This window comes from Balaenoptera acutorostrata, chromosome 1 (genome assembly GCF_949987535.1).
Source record: "Balaenoptera acutorostrata chromosome 1, mBalAcu1.1, whole genome shotgun sequence".
NCBI lineage: Eukaryota > Metazoa > Chordata > Mammalia > Artiodactyla > Balaenopteridae > Balaenoptera > Balaenoptera acutorostrata.
Genome location: NC_080064.1, coordinates 23,131,033 through 23,158,053, shown reverse-complemented (window position 1 = coordinate 23,158,053; position 27,021 = coordinate 23,131,033). Strand labels below are relative to the sequence as shown.

General features: G+C 42.0%; 1 protein-coding gene across 1 annotated transcript; it reads left to right on the top strand.

Moving 5' to 3' along the window:
* Positions 1-1,223: 1,223 nt before the first annotated feature.
* Positions 1,224-27,021, top strand: SRSF4 (serine and arginine rich splicing factor 4). The gene is made up of 6 exons (XM_007170554.2): positions 1,224-1,501; positions 17,180-17,322; positions 18,214-18,326; positions 21,222-21,436; positions 25,189-25,278; positions 25,539-27,021. The coding sequence occupies exons 1-6, from the start codon at positions 1,395-1,397 to the stop codon at positions 26,353-26,355; spliced, it is 1,485 nt and encodes a 494-aa protein (XP_007170616.2). The 5' UTR covers positions 1,224-1,394; the 3' UTR covers positions 26,356-27,021.

Genomic DNA, 27,021 nt, shown 5'->3' with positions numbered 1-27,021 from the left:
CACCTATTCTACTTCTAGGAATAGATCCTACATATATGTACATATACAAAGTTACTGAAGCTGTTAAAACAAAAGGTTTCAATCTATCTCAACGTCCTTTCCTAGGGCACTGATTAAATAAATTACTGTGTATAAAATGGCATATTATGAGCCATAAAATAGTCCTGAGGAAGCTCCTTTTGTACTCTAATGCAATGATTTTCAAATTATACTGAGTGCAGAACTGTATGTATAGTACACCACCATTTGCTTTACATGTGTAAAACCTCTGAAAGGACATTTAAGAAATATTATATTGTCTGCCTCTAGGCCGCCAGAGGACAGAGATGGGAAGACGTTTCACTGTATATCATTTAAACCAGTTAATGAATTATCCGTTCAACATATAATTTTTAAAGTAAAAACAGCAAAGAAACAAAACTCCTTTGTGGTTCCAGGTAAACTGGGTTAGTGAGAAGGGAACCAATATTTATTGAGCTCCTACCACGTTCCAGTTACTGTTCCAAACCCTTCCACATATACTTTTAGTTACCCTGGTAGTCCATTGAGATGGGATAAATTATTCTAATTTTACAAGTTAGAAAAGAGATTTAAAAGAAAATAGGTTAAGTTGGTCCAGTTAATTTAGCCAGTGTCAAGCCTAATCTAGCCCCAAAGTTCCAGCCTTCTCCACTCTCCACACCGCTTCCACTGAAGCAAGTCATCCTATTTTTAAAGTAATATTGGCATTACTTTATTGGGCACTTACGATGTGCTGGGGACAGTACGCCTATAATTCTCAAAACAACGCTGGAAGGCTGGAATTACTAGCCCCCTTTTACAGAGAAGACAAACGAGGCTCAAAAGGGAGGCGCGTAACGACCCCAAGGTCAGATACGTAGACGGTTAGAAGCCAGGCTTAATTCCAAATCTACTCTAAAGTCGAAACCACTCCCGGATCAAAGGACAAAAGCAGAAACATTCGAAGAGCTATGGGGGAGGTGCGGACACTTCCGGGGAGAAGGGGGAAGCCAACGCGCTACGGAGGGCGGCGCAGGCGCTGGCGCCAAGCTCGCGAGAGAACGTGCCCGGGGCCTAAAGGCCCCCGCACCGCCCGCGCCGCCTGTCGATCACCTGGCCCCGCCCCGCGCCGGCGCGCCCCCGGGCACGCCCCGGCTGGGCGGGAAGCGAACGCGCGCTCCCTCCCGTTACCCTCCTCCTGCGGGAAGGGCGGGGGAGGCTGGAGGCGCGTGCTCGCGAGCTGCGTGCTCGCGTACGTCGCCGGGTTCGGCTGCGTCCGTCCCGCCGCCCGCCCGTTGCCGCCGCCGCCGCCGTCGCCGCGCTTTCGCTTCGCCGGCCGCCGCCTAGGGGGGCTGGGGCCGGGCCAAGCCGCCGCCGCCGAAGCTGTTGCCGGGATGCCACGGGTGTACATCGGCCGCCTGAGCTACCAGGCCCGGGAGCGCGATGTGGAGCGCTTCTTTAAGGGCTACGGGAAGATCCTGGAGGTGGATCTGAAGAACGGGTGAGGAGGACGGAAGAGGGGCCTGCCGGGTGGGGACGGGGCCCTGGCGGTGGCGGGGAGGCCGCGGGGACGGGAGTGGGACGCCTACCCCGCGCGGAGCTGCCGGCCTGCTCCGGCTCCGCCATAGTCGCGGCGCCTCGGGGGCGCGGGTAGGCCCCGGTTCCCACTGCGCCTGCGCGGATGGGGGTGGTGGAGGGATAATGGGAGCGATGGTGAGGCTCTGAGTGGGACGGGGAGAAGGAAAACCCGAGTGGGATTGGGGCTCCGGGAGGGAGGGCACAGCTCCAGGGCTCCGGGGAGGCCTGGGTTTTTCCTTCCCAGGCGCTGGAGCCGGAGCCTGGTTCATCTTCAGTAGAGACCGACCTTTCCCGCTCTGAGGGCTGCTGGAAACAAACAGATTTCCTCCTCCCTTTTCACCTCTTCCCCAGTCTAATGGATCAGATGGTCACAACGCATCTCTCCCGGGGACGGGAGCTCTGAAGGGACGCCCTTTTTAGACTTGCCATGTGCTACACTTTTTTGGGCGGGAGACTCTAGTTTGAGTAGTCTAGGGACGGTTTCGAAAGTATCGGCTTGCGGTGCTGAAAGCCTTCACCGTTCCCTCTACAAGGGTAAATTAAAGTCTTAGCCTGCTATCTTTAAGACTGCGTACAGAGTTTCCATGCTGGGGTTTCCGTTCTCCAACTTGCCAAAAAATTGTTTTGTCGTTGTAGAATTTGTTAGAGAATAGTGGCCACCGTGACTAGTCAACTAGTTGATGTAGACGGAGACCTACAGTTAGGAAATTGCTAACTTACTACCCACCCGGGTATGGTCTGTTACTTGTATTCCTGATCTACTTTGGTAGAGCAGGGCCCGCAGGGGCTACAAGTTTCAGGGAAAGCATGAGGAGTCAGCCCTGGAAAAGATATTCAACAGGGAAAACTGTGAGAACCGGGAAATGTTAGGTAGGACTTCAAAGACATGGATATAAAAAAATAAAAGGAGTGGGGAAACATTTTAGGGTACTAAACCTTGGCTGTTAGAAGAACTCTTGGCTTTTTTTTTTTTTTTTTAAGATCTACTTTGCAACAGGTCTGATATGGCTAGAGTTTACTTCCCAATGTAATACTAGCAACTAACACTTGAGAAGTTATGAAAGATACCTAAGTTGAACATTTGAGAAAAATTGGAAGCTACAATGTACTCAAACTGTTGGCTGGGTTTAAAATTTTAACAAGTCATTTCAAATTGATTGTTAGGAAGGATCACCTTCTTACTAAGGAAAATGTCCTCCATCAAGTGTTTATTATGAATGCTGATTTCTTTTAGAGTAGAAGGTTTAGGAAGTTACTCATTTTGTACAATAGAGCTCTCAGTTCTTAAACGTACTGGATAAGGTGGGCGGGGGGTTGTTCTTGTGATACATATCATATGTCTGAACAATCAAGTTCAAACTCCCAGTTTTCTTCAGAGCCCAGTTAAGTTGACAGAGTACATTTTGTGGGGAAAGCATGGGTTTTGAAAGCAAACAGGCCTGGGTCAAATCATAGCTTCACCACTTACTACCTATGGACAAGTTACTTCTCTGATTCTGAGTTTCCCCATCCACCAGGAAAAGGAAGATTAGAGATAATAGTTGTAAAGCATTTGGCTCATAGCTGTAAATGGTAGCTATAATCAAAGGGATTTGACCTTGATCATAAGGAGACATCTTAGCTTAAGTGTTTAGTAACACAAAGCGTATTTGGTGAGGTCTGTTCTCTAAGGTTACTCAAGTGATAGTGAGCAGGAAATGATGTTAATAGGAAAGCTAATTAATGGAACAAATATGTTGATAACTGACAAGATGCCTCTACTGTGCTAAATGAAGGGAGGAGGCAGAAAACCAGTTCTGCCCTTGAGTGAATTAAGTGCTTGTGGTTATAACATACACTTTGAGTTAAGCAATGCTTGCTCTCAATTTAAACTTAAGAAGTGAAACTTGGAATGGTTTGTCTGAAATAGGCTTTGAAGTGTGGATTGACTGAGGCTTGAAGTGTTTGGGAATAGTGTATGTCATAACTGGTGATGGTAGAATAAGGAAGAATTTTGAGATATAAACAGTCTAGCTTGGATTGAGTCTCATGAATGATCTAGAAGTTTAACAACATAAATCAGAAACAACAACTGTAAGATTTTACACTAAACATTCAAAATCATGGATGGGAGTTCAAATGCTCTGGGGGGAATAATTGAGCAACCTGAGAAATGGTGATCTAAGAGGAAGGATCAGTCGATCCTTCCAGGACCCTAAATACGTGGGTCTCTTGGGGAACTATTCATTTTTACAGTTGTGCTGCTAAACCATGATATGCATGAAATCTGTGATTGAAAGTCAAGGGAGGGCTTCCCTGGTGGTGCAGTGGTTGAGAATCTGCCTGCCAATGCAGGGGACACGGGTTCGAGCCCTGGTCTGGGAAGATCCCACATGCCGCGGAGCAACTAGGCCCGTGAGCCACAACTACTGAGCCTGCGCGTCTAGAGCCTGTGCTCCGCAACAAGAGAGGCCGCGATAGCGAGAGGCTCGCACACCGCGATGAAGAGTGGCCCCCGCTTGCTGCAACTAGAGAAAGCCCTCTCACAGAAACGAAGACGCAACACAGCCATAAATAAATAAATAAATAAATAAATAAACAAACAAACCCTCACGCCGACGGTTGGTCATTCTAGACCAATAAAATCATTTAAAAAAAAAAAAAAGAAAGAAAGAAAGTCAAGGGAATGAAGAATGAGAAGTCATTTTAGGGATTTGAAGGCAGGTGTCACAGTCACCAAACAGGTGCACCTCCTGGTAGCATTCAGGAATCATTGCAGAGGAAAATGACTTCTGAACAAAGGACCAATGGTATATAGATGTATTTCAAGCAACTGACTGGATTAGATGGCAGTAGCACAGAGGAGTTTGAAAGGATGGCATAATTTAGCAACATGTGTAAGCTTATAGTCCTGGAAACGTACGAAGGATAGTAGAGCCCCTTGAGAAGCCTTTTAAACATATCTGGATTGTGATTATTAGTAACTGAAACTCAAAAGATTTTGGATGGTTAGGGCTTTGAAGAATTGCTGAAGAGTTCAAATTTGTAGAAGTGAGATTTATCAGTAGACCGTAGCTATGTTGAGCTGAAGGGTTGTAGGTAAAGTTCTGAATTAATTAAGTAGGTGTAAAGCAGTGGTATAATAGAAAGTTGACCAAATGAGGCAGCAGATGAGCTCTCCAAAGGAGATTTAGTATCCAGGAGAACATTTTATGGACCCTCTTGGGATTAGGAGAAGGGAGGTGTATGCAGTAATGTATTGCCTGCTTTTATTGTACCAGGTAACCCTAATCTAGATTGCCTTAGTTTTAGAGAACTCCTGGAAAGATGGTTTAGTTTGGGGCCACGAACATGACGTAAATCTCCCACAACAACATAGGCCACTCCAGATCCCCTCTGGTCTCCTCCATTTGTATGTGCCACACTAACGCCAGCAAGAGCCGCGGTGGGCCAGGGGTCAAGGGAGCAACAATATTAGCAGCTGTTTATAGCCTTCCAACTCTGTGGTAACTTTTGCTGTCTTTGATTATTTGTGAATTCTGTGAGCTTTCTTTTTTATTAGTAAATCACTTTTTTCATGTAAAATGTAGATTTTTTTTTTTAAGTACAGTACTTTCTTTTGCCACAAAATATTGTGGTTTTGGTCTCAGATCTTTATATTTTAATTTTCCCATATTTTAGTTAATGAATGAAACATATCACATTCTAAGATTATTTTATTTGCCTAGTAGCTGGACAGGTAAACCCCCAAACCATTGAGGGTTTGGGAGGGGTTGGTTTTGGTTTTTTGTTTTAGTTGGTTAAATGTGTGAATTAACGCTCTCCAGGGAAACTTGGCTATAAATTTCAGAACCTTTGTTTCATATTACAGACAGTGAAATTGTGAACAGCCAGAATTTTCAGGGGTGTCCTGGTCTGTGTAGTTGGATTTTCATGATATCTAAGTATTACCAAGAAGTTTTTTGTTTTCATCCTCTGTTTAAAATTCCTTCAAGTAGAAGATACCCCTTAGTTAATTTTTTAAATATGTTACGGCTTTCAGCGAGTCAGGTTGTTGTTCTGTTTGTCCCTGAGCACTGTAGGGCACTGTTAGGCCTGAGATACTGGGATGAATCTCTGCCAACCCCAGAACCTACACAGGGATTTTCTCTTTTGACTGAATCCTTGATGAGAGCTTGTTTTTCTTCTTGTCTTTTAAAGAGGCAATAAGGAAAATATAATTGATGTTCCAAGTTATTGGTTTCTGGTTAATTGAACTGGTAGTTTAGTATTAAAAGCCCATTCTTGGGAATTCCCTGGCAGTCCAGTGGTTAGGACTCTGCTTTCACTGCTGAGGACCCAGGTTCAATTCCTGGTCAGGGAACTAAGATCCTGCAAGCTGCATGGTATGGCCAAAAAAAAAAAGAAAAAAGCCCATACTTAATCTGTGTAACATTTCAAAATAGTATGTATTTATTTCTGATTATAAAAATTTTACATATTTATTGTACATTTTTTTAAATATAGAGGACAAAAATTAAAGATGACAGTATCTGCACTTTGAGACTTTGTCTTTTTTCCGCACGCAGGTGCATGCACTTCTTAAGCCTCCCCGCCTCCCTTTTTCACATTGGATTCATACTGTACGTTCTGTTTTGTAACCAGCTTCTACCTAAAAGCCTGATCCTTTTGTCATTAAGTGTTCTCCCACAACCTAATTCTTAAGGGCTACATAGTATTCCCATATATAAATACTATTTAATGTACATAAGCAAAACCATGTTGCAAGACATTGCAGTTGTCTTTGGTTTTGCACTATTTTACACGTATATAACGCTGTGGCAAATATCCTTTATGTAAATCTTAGGGCAGATTCCTGAAAATGGACTTTGGAGTCAGAGTGTATACAGTTGTCCCTCAGTATATTCACAGGATTGGTTCCAGGACCCACTGCAGATACCCAAATCTACGGATGTCCATGTCCCATAGTTGTCCCTCCACACCCACGGGTTCAACCAACCCAGGATATGGAGAGCTGAGTGTACACATTTTTAACTTTTGCTACCTTTTGGTTTCCATGGTATTTATTTATATTTTCACCTGCCGTATTTAAGAGTTCCTATTTTTCTGAACTCTCAACTACTCTTGATCATAATTTTTTAATATTATGACTTTTTAATTAGAATGTCTAAAAATATATATTAGGAAGTTATCTTGCAGCCTTTAAGCCTTATCTTTTTAGCCTACCAAGCATAACAGGTTCAAGAACTTTTTTTAGAAAATAACTTTTTGACTGATTAGAAAATAAATACAGGTGCATTGTAGATAATTTAGACAATACCAAAAGCAGAAAGTAGAAAAGAGGTATCATTAAGAATCCTTTTAACATAGACAAGGTCTTATGTGCAATTTTATGTCCCACTTTTTCTGCTTAATTTTTCTCATATATTTTTTCTGTTACATTAAAATCTTTCTCATAAACATCATTTAGGGCTGCATAAAATCCATTGCATGGCTATATCATGATTTACCCAACCATTCCTCCTAGGCTGTCTCTCAATTCTTGCTGTCCTGTATAACCTTGTGATGGATATCACGTGCAAAAAACTTTGTTTGCATTTTAATCATTCCTTAGGACGGATTCTATGAAGTAAACTTCATGTGTCACAGTAGGAGTGAGCATTTTGAAAGCTCTTGATGCGTATAGCCAAATAACTGCCCTGCAGAGCCGTGCCAGTTACACTTGTAGCAGCAGTGCATGAGCACGCCCATCATGGCAGCCTGGTCCGCACTGAGCCGATGGTACTGTTCAGAGTCTTTGCTAATTTAACAGGTGAAATGGTTTCAGGTGTTTTAACCAAGAACTTTTTCCTAAACAAATAAGAAATCATGAGAAACAGGGCTATGGATTAAGTAGCATTCTGTCATTGTTTTATTCATAGTATCGAATGTAACTGTTACAAATGTGACCAAGTTGTTTTTGTACTGAAGTCTCTTGCTGAGGTCAACATACCTCCCCCCAAAATATATTAGGTATGTTACTTTTTTTCTTAAGCCATGGGTAATTTTTAAATTTCTGTCATTTTGAAAAGTCATTGCCAAGAAACCATACCATGCTGCGGTTTGACCAAATGTTACCACCTTAAACTGCCCTGGCTTGAGACTTCCACTCCTTGTTGCTGGTTTCCCAGTCAGTTTGTGATAAGAGTAAACATCGGCTGTAATTACTTGGCCAAGTCCTTTTAAATCCCTATTCCTCAGTTTTATAGCTTGCTCCTCCCTTCCTTGTTGATGTATCATGAATAAAAGGGCCACATGAAGTATTTTTCCCTTCTTAAAAGGTAGGCACAGGATGTAGACTAGATAAAATATGGTTTGGGTTCCCGATATTTTTGGATACTTCCAAGTAACCTAAACAGCAAATTGTATTTTGAGATCCTCGGAAGAAAGGTGCTCCAAGCATCTGAGAGAATACTATTGGGGGTGGTATTTATAAGTTTGTAAGCTAACACTGAAATTTTAAAATAAGTGTTGTCTCTAGTTTGTACTGACGGGGAAACTGAGGCACGGGGGATTAAATGACAGGGCCAAGGTTACAAAATGAGTTATTGACAACTCTGGAAACTGAAGATCTTTCTTATTCACATACCAGATAGAGCATGGGTGGTGTCAGCCAAAGTTGCTCTCCATGTTGTTTGCTTCCAGACGATTCATTCCTATCCTTTGGGGCTTGCCTCCAAGGGTGAGAAGGTAGTTCAGGTTCCACAGCCTGAAGTCCTTAGTCTCTCTGCAGAGGCTTCCAACAAGCTGCCAAGTTACTGCCAAAAGTGAGACAAGTGCTATTTTTTTATGACGTTGGCCCCGGACGGAGACTGCTACTGATTCTCCTCAGGCTACTCTTTGCAGAGCTGAAGGGTGATATCAGCTTTGTGATGGCTGACCAGGGTTGGATCTGTGCAAGTAGATGCAGTGAACAGTCTCTGTCCTGTTGTCATAGCTAGGGCTGTCTGGTCTTGGAGTATCCTGAAGGTGAGGGATGGATTGTGCCCTGGAGCACGCCTGTATTTTGAGGAAATGCCCTGCATGACCTTTCCTATGTGTTGAGATGAAAGTCTAGAGGTCCTGGAACTGCACATGATGCCTGAAGAGCCACTTAAAGGGCCCTCCGCCGGGGCCCCCAACCATGTCTTGTGCCTGGATGCCAGATGGGGGCCTCCATGAACACAGACCTCCAAGGCCTAGAGAGGGGGAAACTGGAGGAGGGAGGTTTGAATTCAGCCGTCAGGAGTGAAAGAGGTGAGCAGGAGGCTTGGGCAAGGGGGTCAGGAACCACGGACCAGATGAACTGACTTTGAGAAAAGTTATTTCATGTGGATGAAATGAAGCTATTGATCCATTAATGTTTAAGGAATTTGAAACATCCATTAAAATATTAAGTGAATTAAATGACTGATTTTCAAGGGAAGGGCATCCCCAAGAAATAGCATGGGGAGTGGCATCTTTAACCAAAAAGAAAAGGAAACAGGGACCGTGGGGTGGTTATGAGGGACATGGAAACAGCCAGGATGGTCCCAAGAGGCATAATTTCTAAGAGGTCTTAACACCTGTCACCCTGCCTATAGTGTGGTTTTAGAGGTAAGTACAAACTGGTTTTGTTTGTAGCTTTGGTGTGGAATCAGGTAGTGTTGTCTGCTGAGTGTACACCTTTATTTCATTAACTACAAGTAACAGTGATTCTTACGTTCTAGGAGTTTTATTCTAAATTAGCAATATGACTTTCATCTCTTGAGTTTTTTTAAATTGTTTTTAATTTGTGATTGAGTCTTCATGAGCTTTAGTGTGTCATCAGGGAATAGTTGATCTCTTTTCTTGTGAGACCTTTTAATTTCATTTACCCTTAGTGTGGATAAGTGTCAGAAAATTGAAACGTACACAGGTATGACTATGTTTGCTCGCCTTTAAGGAAAGCAACCCTGTTGACTTTAAAAGGTCACAGTGAAACACTTCATTATGACAGCGGGGTTATGGTTGTGATAGTTTGATCCACAAACTATTTGCAAGTATGTTGCTTCCTGTGGGTAGTCCCATTTTATAGGGTAGAAATATGGAAGCAGCCTAGTAAAAGTGAATTTGCTTAGTTCATTTTTGAAAGGCTTTTGGATAGTTGAAACAAAATGGCAAATAGGCCCATAGACCAGTTACAAAGTAAGACTAGATTTGAAATTGGTTACAGATTCCTCTCTTGCTCCTGCTTTCTGAAGGAATTTTGTATTATCACTTAGTTTTTAGAATAATGATTGTTTCTGTTCTCTTTTCCTCACTCCAGTATGTGAGTATTCCTTCAGAGATGGGCTGGTATTTTCTTAACGATTTGTTATCTTTCTCTATTTTCCTAGACTGGTGTTAAAATTTTGATAACTGACATATAGGTTTGGTTCCACTGTTAGCTTAGAGGATGTTCACAACTTATTAGCACACATCAGATGCAGAAATGGTATTTCTTGCCATTTACTATTTCTCATAAGATGCTAATATTCATGTGGGCATTTGTCTTCCACAGCATATAATTTGATGTAACTGATTTTCTGTGCTAGAGCTTGTGTTTCTCAAACTGTTTGCTCTATGGACCACTTATTTCCACTGGTGTGGAGATAGTAGAACGTGGTGATGAAGTGTTGATTTTAGGTTAGGACCTAGGGTTGAAGAATCCCAGGTGTTGGGTAGCCTTCACTTAACTGCTGTAAGCGTTCATTTCTTCATCTATGAGATTATCAGTAAATCTCAGAGTTGTGAACATTATTATAAAGGATTTTGAAAAGGGAAAGAGTCCTGGTGGGCTAGAGTAGTCATGTTAATAGTGGTTTGGAGTTGAATCAGATCATAGATGGCTGTCATCTGCAAAGTACTTTTCTGGTTGCTGCCATAATCTTTGTATAATTGGAAGTCTGTAAACTTTATAGCATTCTTTGATTTCTCATCCATTTTTTTCCCACACCATTCATGCTTATATTTTTTGGTCCCGGTCACCATTCCTTACAAAACTAATTAAATGCATTCTTAAATACATAATACTGTCAATATCCATTCACATCTACCACCTCTAAGCCCAACCTTCCATCATCTCTATGCTGGTCTAATTTTTGCTGAGCCTTAAAACCAAAGACAGATTCCAGGGGTTAATATGGGGCCACCAGAATGGGGATTGCACAGAATAATCTTATTTTTCCTCTATTCTTCTAGTCTGTTATGTTCTGAACCCACACATGTTTTCGGAAGGACCAGATGGCTGACACTGGCTAATGGGAACCAAAAGACGAGTGAAAGTAACCTGGTTGTCACATACTCCAAGCTTAGGGGTGCTTCACCTGCCCCAAGATCAATTTCTTTTTTCCTCTGGAGAATTGACCCAGCTGTATCCAAAAAACGTTAATACAGCCTGGCTTATCTAAGGTTAGATTATCAAGTCAAGCAGCAGCATTTGTTGAATTTGAAAGGATTGTGCTCAGGACTGTGGGAGAAAAGAAACAGCTGCCTTTACAAAGGCACTGTGACCTAGTGGTTAAGAGCTTGGGTTTTGGAGTCAGATGGACCTGGGTTCTAATCCAGCTATACCGCTTAGGAGCTCCTTGACTACAAGCCAGTTGCTTAGCCTCTCCCAGTCTCATTTTTCTCATTGTAAAATGGGAGTAATAGTAGTAGTAGTAGTGCATTCTTCGCATATGATATGAGGAATGAATGAAATATTATAGATGAATTATTTACTGTGTGCCAGGCATTGTTCTAAATATTAGCCTTTGTTAATATTAAAGAGCTCATAATCAAATGAGAGGATAAGCACAAAGGAAAAAGAACAAGGCTTGAAAGGTCACCAAAACATTATCATGTAAAACATAAAATTGAGTAGAAGTGCTAATGCTAAAGACAGTGCTAAAATGCTTAGAGTCCGGCAAGTTTCTGAGACTTCATGAAAGAGAATTCTCAAGTCTATGGAAGATGGTTGCTGTGATTCACCTTGCGTAATCAAGGCATTCCAGGTTTAGAGAATGACATCAACAAAGATCTTTAGGAGTCAATATAGACCTCTGAGCAAAAGAATGATAAAGCAGCTGACTTTCCCCACTACATTTAAAGAGACAAGTTGACTAAGTAAAAATAGCCATATTCTTGAACGAAGGAAGGTGATCAAACAGGAAGAGACCGCCCTGGGGGCCCAGCAGAATGAGCACACTGTAGAACTAGGCAATGCACTAAGTGGGCAACCAGAGAAGAACAGCCAAAGGCAATGACAGTGTTGTTAGGAGTGAATCAGGTGGTCAGGGGACCGAGAAGAGAGGAATTATGAGGTAGGTTTTCTTCTTTGAAGGTGGGGAAAGATCAAGTGCAGACTGAGCTGTGGCCAACGTTTGCAGACCAGGAATCCACACTAGCTCTAAGCAGAGAGCTCTTGGTGTGCGGGAACTGCCAGTTTGCCGACGTGAAAAGAGCCCCAGACTGGGTACTGGTGAGCCCTGAAGTCGCACCCCAGCTCTGCCACTCAGTGAGCACGGGTAAGTCATCCACCTTCCACGGGTGGCCGTGATGGCCCTCCCTCCTCTGAGGCTAAAGAGAGGGAGGCCGGAATGCCCAGAGCAGCCTCCTTCCTGTCTCAGGATAAAAAGGATCTCAGGAACCCACTTTGTGTGGTAGGAGCTCCTAGTGGTGGGTTATAAACAACCCTCAGTTACTGGGATAGTCAAATTGCAACCATAATCAGTGACTCAGAGCAGTGAATGTGACATTGGTTAATTCTACTTTGAGGGCCTGACCACTGCTTCCCTGGAATTTTGCAGACCTTTGGAATTGGGGGCACTTAACATGGTTGTCACTCACAAGCTTTCTCTGAGTTGGCCTCAACTGAGCACTAGAGAGTTGGTTGCAGAAGTGTCTTTCTGCAGTTTTCCAAGCACTTTATGCAGAGAGCAAGAATTTTCGTTTTTTATTACTATCCTGTTAGTGTGCCCTAACTTTTTTCACCTCATAACACAAGCTGGCTGAAGCATAGGATCAACACTGAGTGCTTTGAAAGAAAGCTGTTTGATTCCTGTTCACTGAATGCCGTTTCTTTCAGGGTAGATTTAAGGGCTCTGCCCTTAAAGTACATTGCTGTTGACCCTAGTTTCAGGGTTCAAGCCACCCCATGGGTTAACTTCAACAGATGAAAATTTTTCCTTGGCTACAGCAACATCCCTAATCCTGACCAGCCATGGAGAGGTTCGGTTCTTGCAAGGAAAATGAGTGAATGTGGGAATGGCTCACCACATTGGGAAAACAAAACTCACATCCTGCTGATGGTTGGCTGAGGACTGTCATGTCCACATACAAAGAAAAGCATGTGGCACAGTTTTAGGACAAAGGTGAGCAGAGATCCACCGTGGAAAGGGGCAAATTTTTCTTATAGAGAGAACATCCAAGGCGTGCCCCGGCGGTAAGCAGTACTGGCGGGTGACAGCAGGCACACGCATGGAGGCTTGCTTTCCCTCGCTCCTCGCCCCCACCCCCCGTCAGTCAGCTGGTGGTGCGCACCCCCTTAGTCACGCCCTGTCCGGTGAAGATGTTTGGAAGACGGAGATGGCCCTAAGCCGTTTCTGGAGGGGTGAGATAGACTCCCCAGCCTCTTCAGTAGGACATACAGCGTGGTATTTGGGACCATTGGTGTAGGTCATTAGATCAGGGGAAGACTATTCAGCAACAACACAACCTCAGGTGGTAATTTTTCTTGGGTGAAAAAGTGTGATTAACATTTTGAAAATTGAAGTCTTGGAGTACTTTAGTTTTAAAAACATGTCATTCCAGTTCTAGCATTTCAGAGTTCTGACTGACAGTCTGAGCAGTACATCAGCTGTTGAGTGAGGAAGACCAGCACATTGGCAGTGGTAGAAGAATGGACTAAAGTTTAGAGCAGCCCACGTAATTCAACGTGGCTTTTGTTTGTGGTATCCAGAATACCTATCTATAGTTGGTAAGAATCATGGTGCCCACTTTTCTTAGAAAATGGCAGGAATTCCTCGGCCATCATTTTTTGACTAAATTTGTTGGGATTAAATGTGATCTAGAGGAAAAGAGTGGGAAAAGGCAATAGCAGAGAAACATTGAAGAAAGGAGTTTTTCTTTTAATTGAAAAAATTTACATTTAATAGTTAGGCCATGCTTTTTGTTCTTTCACATAGGTGTAGAGAGAAAGGTCGAAAGATACAACATCTGGGAGTCAAGCCAGAGGAGGCATATTGGTGGGGGTTTGATTTGGTTTGGTTTTTATCAGTCCCTACCTTAGAGGGATTTATTAATTTGTAGTAGATTCATTCTCCTGAATTCCTTCATCATCTTCATTCTCATACTAGAATTACTGAAAGATGGTTGTTTTTAATAGAGAAGAGGAGGGGTGTCTGCAGCTAGAATTGAGAAATTTATCTGCTGGGTTATGTTTGTAAGGCTTATCTACCGGTCACACCAGAGGTATGTCTACATAAATACACACATGCCGACACATAGTATGTGCACACATGAATGCATGTATTTTATATCCCTCCTTTGACAAATGATTCAAAAGGAGAGTACTTTTTGGGAGAGGAGATTACTTTCACGTTTTTTGCTACAATGCACAAAGGGATGTTAAGATCGATTTAGAAAGATTCTCCCGTGTTACCAGGAAGAGCTTTGCTTTCTTAAAGGCACTAGAATTTAATTCAGAGACAGTTAAACTATTTAAATAAAACTAAAATTTTATCCCATTGTTAAGCCAGAGGAGGACTAATTTTCATTTTAGCTGTCATACTTTTGATGTTAGGAGAAACCTCAGAGATATGTAGTATAGCTCCCTCATTTCACAGATAAACTAGGATCCAGAGAAATAAAGTGATTTAAATGTGCTTTTCAGAGTTGGTTTATTGCAGAACCAGGACTAGAACCCAGGCCAGTTCCCGCTGCTCCAGTCTTAGGTAGAGTTCTGGAGTCATGCCGCAGGCTTTGAATGTCAGCTTTGCTGTTTTATTATGCACATTGTTTAATGCGGTGTGCCTCAGTTTCCTCATCTGTAAAACAGATAACAGTACCTGGCTCTTGGGTATTGTGATTATTAAATAAGATAACATTGTTTAGTACATAGAGATTACTTAATAAATATTAAGTACCATTTTATTGTTGCTATCTAGTCTTCCTGCCTTATTTGGGGAACCCATTCACTCCACTTACTTACCAATTACTTACCGAGTGAAGTAATTCTTTCATTAAAACTGATCTAAATAAACAGTGATGTGGTAGAAGCAACCACACACTGATCTGGTCTTTACTTTGCTCTCAGGACAGGAATCCTATCAGGTATGGTTTATGGTGCAGGAGTATGGTTTAGTCTTCCAGGCCCACCCAGCATTTCAGTGACAGAAGTGACAGTCAGGTTCCTGATTTAATCCTTGGACTGGACTTCGACATTAAAATGTTCCAAATAGATTTTGTGGCTTTTCACAGAGTAGTAGCCAAGATTTTTCTGTGAAATAAATTTGATCTTAAGTCAGCTGTTTTAATAAGTTACTAGGATATCCCCAAAATGTGGCTAAGTAACTTGCTTGTTGAAGAAAATGGGGTGTTCTGTGACTTCTTTATTTAATCCTTGGGAGTCAGCGTTGTCCTTATGACATCACATCAGATGATTTAGGGGCGTTGAATGGTTCCGAGCCAGTGTGAACTCTTAGAAGGGCGTGGAGGCCATTTTATCATGCCCGTGTTGGATGTTTTCTCTCATCCCTCTATACTTGGCATCTGGGCAAGTGGGCAATGCAGACCTGTGACCAATCTTGACAACTAAATTATGGAAGGTACTCTTGGGGGCAGGAGGTATTTTATGATCTATTTAGGAATAAACCAAAGCAAAAAGTAGTTAGATTTGATTTTTTTATTAGCTCTTTTTTATTTATTTTGTCTCTAAAAATGATAGTATAGCTTTCCTGATGACTCACTCTATTTAGGAAAGAAAAAAGTAGCTGCAATATATTTTATCTATTAAAGATTTTTAATGATCATAAAGCACTTTTTAACATAGCAAGTTATTGATTTGGAGAGGCTTTACTTTGTCAAATATGACAATCATGGTCAAAATCATTCTTATTACGCTGCTCGGCAATTCCAGCTTATGGAAGTGTGAAACCATGTTTTAAAGATTTCATAACCCATAAGTTGAGCCAGGTGTCTTCTGAATTGTGTTATTACAGAACATTTCCCATTAAACACTGGGTGTTTCTGTGTTACTTTTCTTTAATGGAGTTGAGATTCAGTGCCTCTTGAAGTTTGAATGCCACTCATAGACATTTCAGCATAAAGAACCCTCCAAAGTTTTTAGCTGTATATTGTCACCTTGAGAGACTCTTGTTTGATAGAAACTCTTTAATCTTTAGTAAAGGAAGAATTCCTCAATTCTGAGTTCTCTCACTTAGCATGTTGCTGAGTACAGCATCACATGCTGAAGAAACTGGAATAATTTTGGTCAGGCTGGATGAACTTCTGGCAAGTCTTGTAACCTGTCTTTAGTTTCAGTAGGTGTAAACCCAGAGGGAAACTGTAGTCAGTATCTGCCTATATACATAGCTCTGTTAAAGTTTAAAGATGTTGCTTGTAACTTGTATGATTAAGATGGTTTTGGTTTTTAGCTATAGGCAGTGCTCACAAAGCTAGACTTTTCACAGCCACATCAGAACAAACTAAAAGTTTCTTGATAACAGTTGATAGGGCATTTGTTTAACCTTGCTTATAAATATCTTACAAATTTTGCCTTTTAGTTTTATAAGTTGTACTCTTCAGCAGGCATTAATAGGATTGGGGTAGGGGGTTGTTTTCTTTTGGATATATGTTAAACCACCAAACCTGTTTGCTGGGAAATTCCTAGCACTACTGTGTAAAAGAAGTTTGCACAGTTGTATATAGGTATTAGAGAATTCCAGCCTACCAATACCTCATGGAAATGAATTTGGAATATCATGAGGAAGAGAATAGCTCCAGATTTTTTTCACTGGTAGTTTCTAGAATAGTTAATTCACTTGTGACTTATTTGTTTAGGTAGAGAAATGGGAACTTTAAAAAAACTTTTTCTTTCACTGAGGAGAGTCAGGGTACTGTGTTTTTTTTTTTTTAAACCTGGTTTGTTATTCCATACATGATTTAACAGTTAAGACACAGTGCCTAAATGTAGGTCTAATTGTTCTCTAAGATACCACTTTGGGGCTAAAGCTAAAAAAAGAAAATGAGTTTTTATGTGACTTGAAAGAGCAAATATTCAATCTTGTAGAATTATGTATTTTAATACCTTATACCAAGCATCCCTGTGGAGGTCTTTGCAGTTGCCACCAGCTACTTGGGGAACAGAAGAAGTGGTCTCTGTATATTTAGCCAGCCTCCTATTAGAAAGACAGGAGTCAACCTTCAGAAGTCTCCCTGCCCTCTTGCAGTGCCCGCGGGCACAAAGCTGAGTGGTTTCTGCTAAAGGGAAGAGAAAGCTGATCCGTAGTTTGCAAAACCCACCTAACCTTTGCTAAGCATGAACCTCATTGCTTTCTCTTTAATGTTAGTGAAGCTGGGTGTCAGAATGGTGCCAACCAGGATTTTGTTTGCTTTCTTCTAGATATGGGTTTGTGGAGTTTGATGATCTGCGAGATGCAGATGATGCTGTTTATGAACTGAATGGCAAAGACCTTTGTGGTGAGCGAGTAATTGTTGAGCATGCCCGCGGCCCGCGACGAGATGGCAGTTACGGTTCTGGACGCAGTAAGCATTTAAAGGGCATTTGTATCAGTGACATGCCTGTTATTAAATGTTGATTTTTAAAGTAATTAATTAATTAATGTTACATTGAAATGTATTGATATTTAAGCCATTTGTTTTATAAATTTATGTATCTTTTTAAATGTAAAATTGCAAATAAACATCTTTAATAATGTTTAATTGTAATTAAATTAATGACATAAATTTCTTGTTTTAATACTTTATAAATATGTTTAATGATGTGTGTTTGTGTTGTTGTTTTTTTTCTCTGTAATGCAATTGTTTAACATAGATTTAACAAAGACCTCAATGTTTTAATTAAAAGAATCCTTTGAGGCTAAGATGACTGCCTGTTCCATTTGCTGACCTTGGGTTACCTTTCCATGCGTGGCTCTTTGAACCATTGTGGCCCTTGGCTGACCAAAAACAGGAAGCCATGTGACGACCGCAACCTTTCCCCATTAGACCTGGGTGGTGAGGATCCCAAGGGTTAGACACAGATGAGATTAAACTGAAATAGGTGCCTGAAAATCTTTTTTTCGTATAAAATGTTCACAAAAACTTTAATCACTGTGAGTAACGCCAGTAACTGATTTAGTAATTTGGTTAGTTATTTCTAAATTGTTAAATTGTTGATAGTTTTTAATTTATGCATGTTAATTTTAAATATAAATATTAATGAATATACATACTTACAACTTTGTAAATTAAATTAAATTTTCATGTTAGCTGACTGCTTTTTTTTAAATCTAGATTAGAATTAAGGGTGGGGATAGAGTTAAAATATATACTATTTGGGGTGGGGGTAGATGGTATATTTAAGGGGAATATGTGCTGTATCATTTTTTCTTTTTCCTCCACTGAAGTAATCTCATCTATTTGAACCTTCCAAAGGTGGATATGGTTATAGAAGAAGTGGCCGAGATAAATATGGCCCTCCTACCCGCACAGAATACAGACTTATTGTGGAGAATTTGTCAAGTCGGTGCAGCTGGCAAGACCTAAAGGTTTGGGCCCTGTTAACCTTCTGGGTTACAGCTGGGCAGGAGTTAAGGTTGAGTTAAGGAAAGAGGTTATTTTATGCAGGCCCAGGCACACAGAGAAAGCTTTCCCAAAGCATTTGGAGATTTTCCAATTAAAGTTTCCATAGGAACACAAAAGACACTGGAATCTCACTGCTACTGTATGTTATGGGGCCAGCATGCTAAGGACAACCTATGTTATGTGAAATTTTCCTGTGTAGAGAATATTACAGAGAGATAACAATGTAGTTTCTCCCTAATAAAAGAAAAAATTGCAGCCAGCAGTTTCCTGCAGTATTAGTTGTAATAGGCAAGTTTGTGTCAGCTTCCAGTGTAGAGCCTCATTGGTGAAAATGACTATCTGACCCATGTTCTTTTCTAAGATTTATTTGTTTTTCATTGAATATTTGTCCTGAAAGAGTTTTAATGTCAAAAAGTACAGTCCAGTGGTGTACTGGCCATGCAGTGTACTGATCACAGCTCGTTTTTTGAAAATGGTGTTGGTTTTTAATCTCAAAAGGGAAAAAACCTTATTGAGCGTGCCTTAACCTGGATGGTCTTAGGAGGGCAAATGTAAAGGTTGCTCAGAGTTTCCTATCTCACTTCTCATTTTTAGTCCATCATTAAACAAGTCATCTCTAGCAAAATGAGTGAATATGTTTAGGTTCAGCAAAAAGTAGTAACTTATCAAAGCACTTTTACATCTTTTTTTTTCTTTTTTTAATGTGCTCTCAACAGTCTTTAACAAACAAAGATAAGATCCAGAAAACGTTAATTCGCACAGTTGGTCTTAGCAGAAGAGCTGAGACTAAAACATATGCTGGTATTTTTTCTAGTACACTGTGTTGGTTGTCAGTATTACAGCAGGCCCTTACTGAGTGTCTGCCAACAAGACTGTCCTCTCTGAAGGAATGATTCCAGTATTCTGAGAGTTAAGGATTGAACATTATGGCTAGAAACTAGAAAGGCTGTCAAACTTGCGGTTAAAATGGAGCCTAGCCAACGTCCTCAGTTGGTTTTATACTTCTGTGTCTTTGGCAGTTTCCCTCTCAGGAAAGGAGAGTAAGTCGAGCCAATTTCCTAGGAAGTCAAGGAAGCCTTCAGAGCAGGACTTTGGAGCCCACCTGCCTGGACGGAATCCCAGCTCTGCCACTTATCAGTTATTTTACTTCAGCAACTTACTTTCCTCTTGCACTTCATATTCCTCAACTATAAAATGGGAGAAATACTCATTTTCTACTCAGAGTTATTGTGAGAAATGAATGCATTTTTATATAAAAAGCCTAGAATGGTTCCAGGCACAAATGCTAGCTATTAATCACGGAAATGCAAAAATAAAACTAATGTAAGGTGGTATATTGTTAGTTTTTAAAAATGTGTAAATTCATAATAGCCAGTGGTGGCGTTGAGTTGAAATTTATAGAGTAGTGGCATTGAGAATTGGTCGTTTTACCCACGGTGTGGGTGGTGCTAAGAATTTAGGTCCTTAAGTCTGGCTGCTTATGTTCAGACCCCAGCTCCTTCACTTACTACCTGAACGACCTTGAGCAATTTGCTTAATATCTCTTGTATTTCACTTTCCTGTACAATAGGGATAATGATTGTATCTACCTCATGTGGCTCTAAATAGGACTAAATTAATTAAATCCTACCTATCAACCAATGAACATTCAATATGTTAGCAGCTATTTTATTAATTTGGAAGTATGGCAATATCTCAACTTGCCCAGGATAGTCCCAGGTGTGGCATAACTTAATAGCATCTTCCTTTACTCTTAGATGTATCCCAGTTTGGATGATAAATTATATGGGCTCCCTGCCTTTTTCCCAGAGCCCCCACTCCTGCAAATAATTCAGCTGAAGTAAAGAAATTTTTGCATGAAGACGGTCATTGCTAGATTATGAATAATGGCCAAGGACTGTATATAAAACCCAGAAATCCCAGAAGTCCCAGCAATTGGGAAATCCTCAGAAAAAGTATTGGACACACTAATTATGAAGAATGTAATGTATGTTAAGACATGTAAACATTTTATGATGCAGTGAGTAGAGGAATAGTATCAAATGGCATATAGTCAGTGTTTGTAACTTTGCAAAATAGGGAGAGGAAAGCAATAACAAAAATGAACTGCTATTGAATATTCATGTATTCATTCCACAAATATTTATTATTGAGTATATATTATATATAAACAAACATGGGGAAATTGGCTACAAGACCCCAGATTTCATTTTCTTTTTAAACACTAACCACATGTTCTCTTATTTATATATCACTTCAGTATTTATCTGTCATGTTAGTTGTATTCTCTCTTTGGGTTATATTAAGTCCTCAGAGAGAATGAGGAAAGAGGCTTATAATAGTGAAGGGACATGGGTGGTCATTCCACTTTGAAGCCAGAGCTGGACAATATTGTTGTATCGTCTTTTTGTCTTTCGTAATCCATTTTTGAATTTGTTTACCTCTTACCTTAGATATTTATCCACAGCTATACATGTTTTCAATAAGGATTTATGATGAAATGCAAAAGACCTGAGTTAAATGTAGTAACTTGAGCTTCTAAAGCTTCTGTAAACAAAGAACTTGCTACTATAAAATTTGGGAAATGATAGTTAACTAAAAAATTTTATATTCAAACAAAACTATTAAAAGAAACCGTTAAATTATTTATTTATTATCTCTACTACCCACCTAATGCCTAACACTTCAGAGAACCTCAGTAAATGGTCGGTGTGTAGCTGGAAATACTTAAGAGTCGACTTCATCCTGAGGAAAGCTAGCATTTCTTCCTAAAGGAAAGGGAAAACTTTCATTATGATTGTGTTAGATATTTTCACAAAATGTGTCTTAACCTATTGGGGGGTTTTGTTTTTCTTTAGGATTATATGCGTCAGGCGGGAGAAGTGACCTATGCAGATGCTCACAAGGGACGCAAAAATGAAGGGGTGATTGAATTTGTGTCTTACTCTGATATGAAAAGAGCTTTGGAAAAGTTAGATGGAACTGAAGTCAATGGCAGAAAAATCAGATTAGTTGAAGACAAGCCCGGTTCTAGACGACGCCGGTCCTACTCCAGGAGCCGGAGTCACTCAAGGTACTAATAATGTGTTGGCGCTTGCTGTAAATTCATTAATGAGCACATAGATAATCCATTTTCATTATTCTGTTGAAGTCTCAGTACCATGGTTCTGTCTGGTCCAGTTACTCAGAACTTTGAACTGAACATTTATTTGCAAAACTCTTGAACTCTTTTGTCATGAGTACAAATAGAAGTAAAGTCCTTTCTCTGATGCAGGTATCAGTGACCTTCTCTCACATTTCTTCTTGGGTCCCCTAAATCATACCATTACTGGGGGTGAACATGACCACTCACCCCTTGTTACTCTCCCAGATACTCCAGCTACTCAGGAGTGGACACTTTGTCTTATTTGGCAGCTGTTTTGCAGATGAGCCAGGCATTTGTGAACAAGACACACATGGTCCGTGCCCTCATGAAACTCAATCTAGTGGAGAAGACGGGCATTGAGCAAATAATTACCATTGTGATAAGTATGTCAAAGGGAAGGTACGCGGCCCAACTCGTCCGGAGAGCTGGCAGAGGCTTCCCTAAGGACTGTCATAGAAGCTGAGACCTAAAGGATGAGTTGGACATGGTGGGCAGAGAGGGGGGATAGTGCCTTTTTAGCAGAGAGAGCAGCGTATTTTGAAGGCCCTGTTGTGGGGAAGGGGGAAGCAGAGGAGCATGGCTTGAAATGAGGTAGAGAAGAGGGAGATCCTGCTGAGCCACAGGCCAGGTTAAGGGTTTAAGAGTAGCGGGAAGTCATTAGTCTAAGCCTTTCAGGTTTTGTTGTTTTGTTTTTTAACTCTTTATTGAAAACAATACATAAAGCATTAGAGAAAATACGAACTTTGAGTCCCCTTATACTTATCACCCATCCAGCTTCAGTATCTTTCATTTTGCCAGTCTTGTTTCATCACCCCCTCCTACTTCATTGTTTGAAGGCAAATCTAGACATCCTGTCATTCTGCCTATAAAGTGGGTATCTCTAACCTTTTATTTATTTATTTTATAAATTGATTGGTTGATTTTTGGCTGCATTGGGTCTTCGTTGCTGCACCTGGGCTTTCTTTAGTTGTGTCATACGGGGGTTACTCTTCATTGCAGTGCACGGGCTTCTCATTTCGGTGGCTTCTCCTGTTGCGGAGCACAGGCTCTAGGCGCATGGGCTTCAGTAGTTGTGGCTCGTGGGCTTTAGAGCGCAGGCTCAGTAGTTGTGGTACACAGGCTTAGTTCCTCCGCGGCATGTGGGATCTTCCCCAACCAGGGCTCAAACCTGTGTTCCCTGCATTGGCAGGTGGATTCTTAATCACTGCGCCACCGGGGAAGCCCTAACCTTTTAAATAAAATCATGAGGCCATACCACAGCAACACATCTGTATTCACCTTTCCCCAGTTGCCTCAAATATGTATGTATTTTTGTAGTTGGTTTGTTCATATTAGAATCCCAACTAGGTGTACACATTGCAATCAGATGACATGTGTCTTAATTCTCCTTTTAATCATGGCTGCATCGTCCTTCAACCTCTTTTTATTTTCCATCCATTTAGTTGTGGAAGAAACGGTTTTCTGTTTTGAAGATTTTTCCGTAGTTGAGATTTTGCAGATTGTGCTCTTCTGGTGATGTTTAGCACATCCCTTTATCCTGTCCCTTATGTTTCCTATAAAGTCATACTTAGGTCTTGCGGGCATTTAGAGTAAGGCCAGTATTTTAGCAGGTGCTTTGTACTTCCTGTTGCAGCACTTGTGTGGTATCTGGATGTCCCACTTTGAATGATGATAACATGCATCTGTGTGAGCCGTCCATTATACAGTTCTGCGCCAGCATTCCACCTAACAGTGGAATTATTAACATCTGCTGATAATCATTACCTCGAGCCATTCAGCTGTGGTTGTAACATTATGTCTTTCTAGTTTTCCGTTCTTTGTGCATTTAAAGGCTGTAGTTCTATGAAGGATGATTTCCCTCTTCCACCCTTTTGCTACCACCCTAAAATAAATTTTTTATAAGAAATGGAAAGTAAAAGTTGATACCTTTATTTACCAATTTTCAGTATATTGAATGTGCCCAGCAACACCCAAAGGTGGTGGTGAGGTTGCTTGTTTAGTATTATTTTGAATGAATTCTTGGATATTTGCATATTTAATGTTTGATCCATTGCAGTCAATTTGTTTTTGCTCAAATTGTTCTGTCTTTGGTCATTGGGAGCCCTTCAGGTTGGCTTCTGTGTCTTTTGGTTTTGTTTGATTTTTGTGTGACTGTGCTTTACTAAATATTTCCGCAAATTTTTTATTGCAGCATTTTCAAACATAAAATGTTGAAAGAATAGTTCATAAACACTCATGCTCTCCTTATAGCTTCAACAGTTACTAAAATTCTGCCTTTCTCTCTGTATATTTATAGACACGCACTATACATTTATTTTGCTGTAGCATTTGAAGGGAGGTTTTGGAGAGTGACACTTCACCCCCAAATACTTCAGCGTGTATCTCCAAGAATGAGGATAAGCACACTTCTGTCTTCCAACCTAAGAACATTAACAGTGATCCCATAAAGTCATCTAGTGTCCAGGCCGTATTCAGATTTCCCCAGTTGTTCATGGCTGTCCTTAGAGCTGTGTTTTCTCCTGGCCAGGATCCATCCAGTCATGTATTGCAAGGGGTTATTGGGTCTCTTCAGTCTGAAGCAGTCCCCCTACCTCATCCCCCCACCCCACCCCATGACAGTTACTTTTCTTAGCTTTTTTTTTTTTTTTTTTTTTAATACTGTCCCACATTCTGAATTTATGTTTCCTCTTTGTATTGTTGTACTTTATCCCCTGAGCTTCCATAAACTGGAAGTTAGATCTAGAGAGGTGTGATTGAGATACAGATTAAAAATTTTGAGCAAGAGTTCTTTCATAGATGATAGTACCCAGGAATCTTTGAAAGTCTCTTTCCATCATGATGAGAGGTTCCGTCTTTGCCTTTCCTGCCCTGCACCTGGAATTGGTCATTTTCCCCAAGGAGCCCTGGTTGCTTTTGGTAGGAAACGACAGAGTCCACAGTCTCGGCTTATTAGAGACTCTTTAATCTTGGAGGGTACAGTTGACCCTTGAACAAGCGGGGTTGGGGCGCCAGCCCTTCACATCCGCAGTGCCCACACCTGTGGATTCAGCCAACCGCAGATCGTGAGGTACTGTAGTGCGTATCTGTTGAAAAAACCCTGTATGTAAGTGGACCCGGGCAGTTCAGACCCATGTTGTTCAAGAGTCAGCTGTATTTTTAAAACAGCTCTCTGGTCTCAGTTGAATAAATAAGTGAAGGGCAAAAGTGTATGCAGGAAGGCTGGTTAGGGGGCTGCTGCGGTACCAGGGAGAGTGGTGGTGGCTTGCTGGGGGCCAGCCGAGGTGGATGAACTGGAGAAGATCAAGAGGAGAATCAGCAGCGCAGAAGAGGGTGAGGCAGAGAGGGGAGTCGAGGGTGGCTGTGGTTCCTCGTGTGAGGAACTGGTGAATAACAGCGGCATCGGTGGGAATAAGGAAGGAACCCAGCAAGAAGAGCACGTCTGGGGGGCAGTGGGTTCAGGAATGGAGGCACTACGAGTTTCAGGCAGGCCATTCCAGGCGGAGTGTTTGCGGGTGACTGGATCTCTGGGCCCAGAGCACGGGAGAGAGTTCTCTTTCAGCTTTGTGCCTGGACACAGCCAGGGCCATGCATATTTTTTGATAGAAAGGATGTCTGAATTGACTCTTTTCAGCCAGCATTTTGTCAGCAAGTATTAAAAAAGAAAAAACTTTCTCCCCTAGATCTCGCTCTCGAAGCAGACATTCTCGTAAGAGCAGAAGCCGAAGCGGCAGCAGCAAAAGCAGTCATTCTAAGAGTAGATCCCGATCCAGGTAGGTCTTCCTGGTATTCATGCAGGGCCCACATGCACCGTTTCCCACTTTGGTGTTAATGGTGTTCCCAGTCTTCCCTCACCCCAGGATTCCCAGCTCTGGACTTGAGTCTCGGGGGTTCAGAAAGCAGTCCTTGGCCAGCACAAGCCGGGCTTTGTATTGTGCGGCACAGCTCCACACATAGCTTTAGTCTGTTCTTCTCATGAGCAGCCTGAAAGTACGAAGTCACATGCGTCTTCGCCGTCCCCATGTCTCCCCAGGTCAGGGTCCCGTTCCCGGAGCAAGAGCCGCAGCCGCAGCCAGAGCCGCAGCCGCAGCAAGAAGGACAAGAGCCGGAGCCCCAGCAAGGACCAGAGCCGGAGCCGCAGCCGCAGCGCCGACAAGCGCCGCAGCAAGAGCAAGGACCAGGCCGAGGAGAAGGTCCAGAACAGCGACAGCACCGGCAAGTCCAAGAGCCGCAGCCCCAGCAGGCAGAAAAGCAAGAGCAAAAGTAGAAGCCGCAGCCAGGAGAGGGGCACGCAGGAGAAGCGGGGCAGCGCAAGCCGAAGCAGAAGCAAGGAGAAGAGCCTGCGCAAGAGCCGCAGCCGGAGCCGCAGCAAAGGAGGCAGCCGCAGCCGCAGCCGCAGCCGCAGCAAGAGCAAGGACAAGAGGAAGGGGAGGAAGAGAAGCAGGGAGGAGAGCCGCAGCCGCAGCCGCAGCCGCAGCAAGAGCGAGAGGAGCAGAAAACGGGGCGGCAAGCGAGACAGCAAGTCGGGCAGCAGCAGCAAGAAGAAGAAGAAGGAAGACACCGACCGCTCCCAGTCCAGATCGCGATCCCGCTCAGGCTCGAAGGAGCGGGAACACGCCAAGTCCGAGTCCGGCCAGAGGGAAGGCCGAGGGGAGAGTGAGGATGCTGGCGCCAATCAGGAGACCCGGTCCAGGTCGAGGTCCAATTCCAAATCAAAACCAAACCTCCCGTCAGAATCACGCTCCAGATCAAAGTCCGCCTCAAAAACCCGATCCCGGTCCAAGTCTAGATCCAGGTCTGCATCCAGATCGCCCTCCCGGTCTAGATCTAGGTCCCACTCAAGGTCCTAACTGGCTACGACCACAGCTGGAACTACCCAAGAAGTCTTTTGTACATGTTTGGTAGCCGTAGCACAAGTGATTGAAGTAGAACATATGTCACTGCTGTACATTTTTAACTCCCCTAATGGTGTGTCTACAGTTGTTAAGTCTAAGCGCTTCCTCTCCATAAAGCCTCCTGGCGTCAGGCCTTCCTGCTCGACCGAAAGCAGTCTTCTCTTTGAAAACCCCCTTTACTCATGGCCCACAGTAGAATATCCAAAATGCCTTGGCTTTGAGGCCTGGCCTTTCCTACAGGGAGCTCAGTACCTGGATGGCTTTAAGGCTGGAATGATGACATAGGTAGGTATGGTGAGTTCAACCATTTTGCCCTTGAATTGATGCCCTTTGATGTATGCCATTTAGTGAAAGTGCTAAGTCTTAAGTTTCCTACCACTTTGGTTTCATATTTTTGGACTTAACAAAGTTGTGAATAGCACAGTCGAGGAAAATTGATACCTGCAGTAACCCATAGGAAATAAACTGTAGAGTTCCATATTCTGGTATTGTGATTATATTGTTTTATATTAAAAAAGAAAAGAAAAGAATTTTTTTTAATTTTATTTTTCCCCGTCTTGCAAAGTATAGTGACCCCTGTTTCCATTAAATTTGAATAAAGACTATTTTTGCTTGACAAAA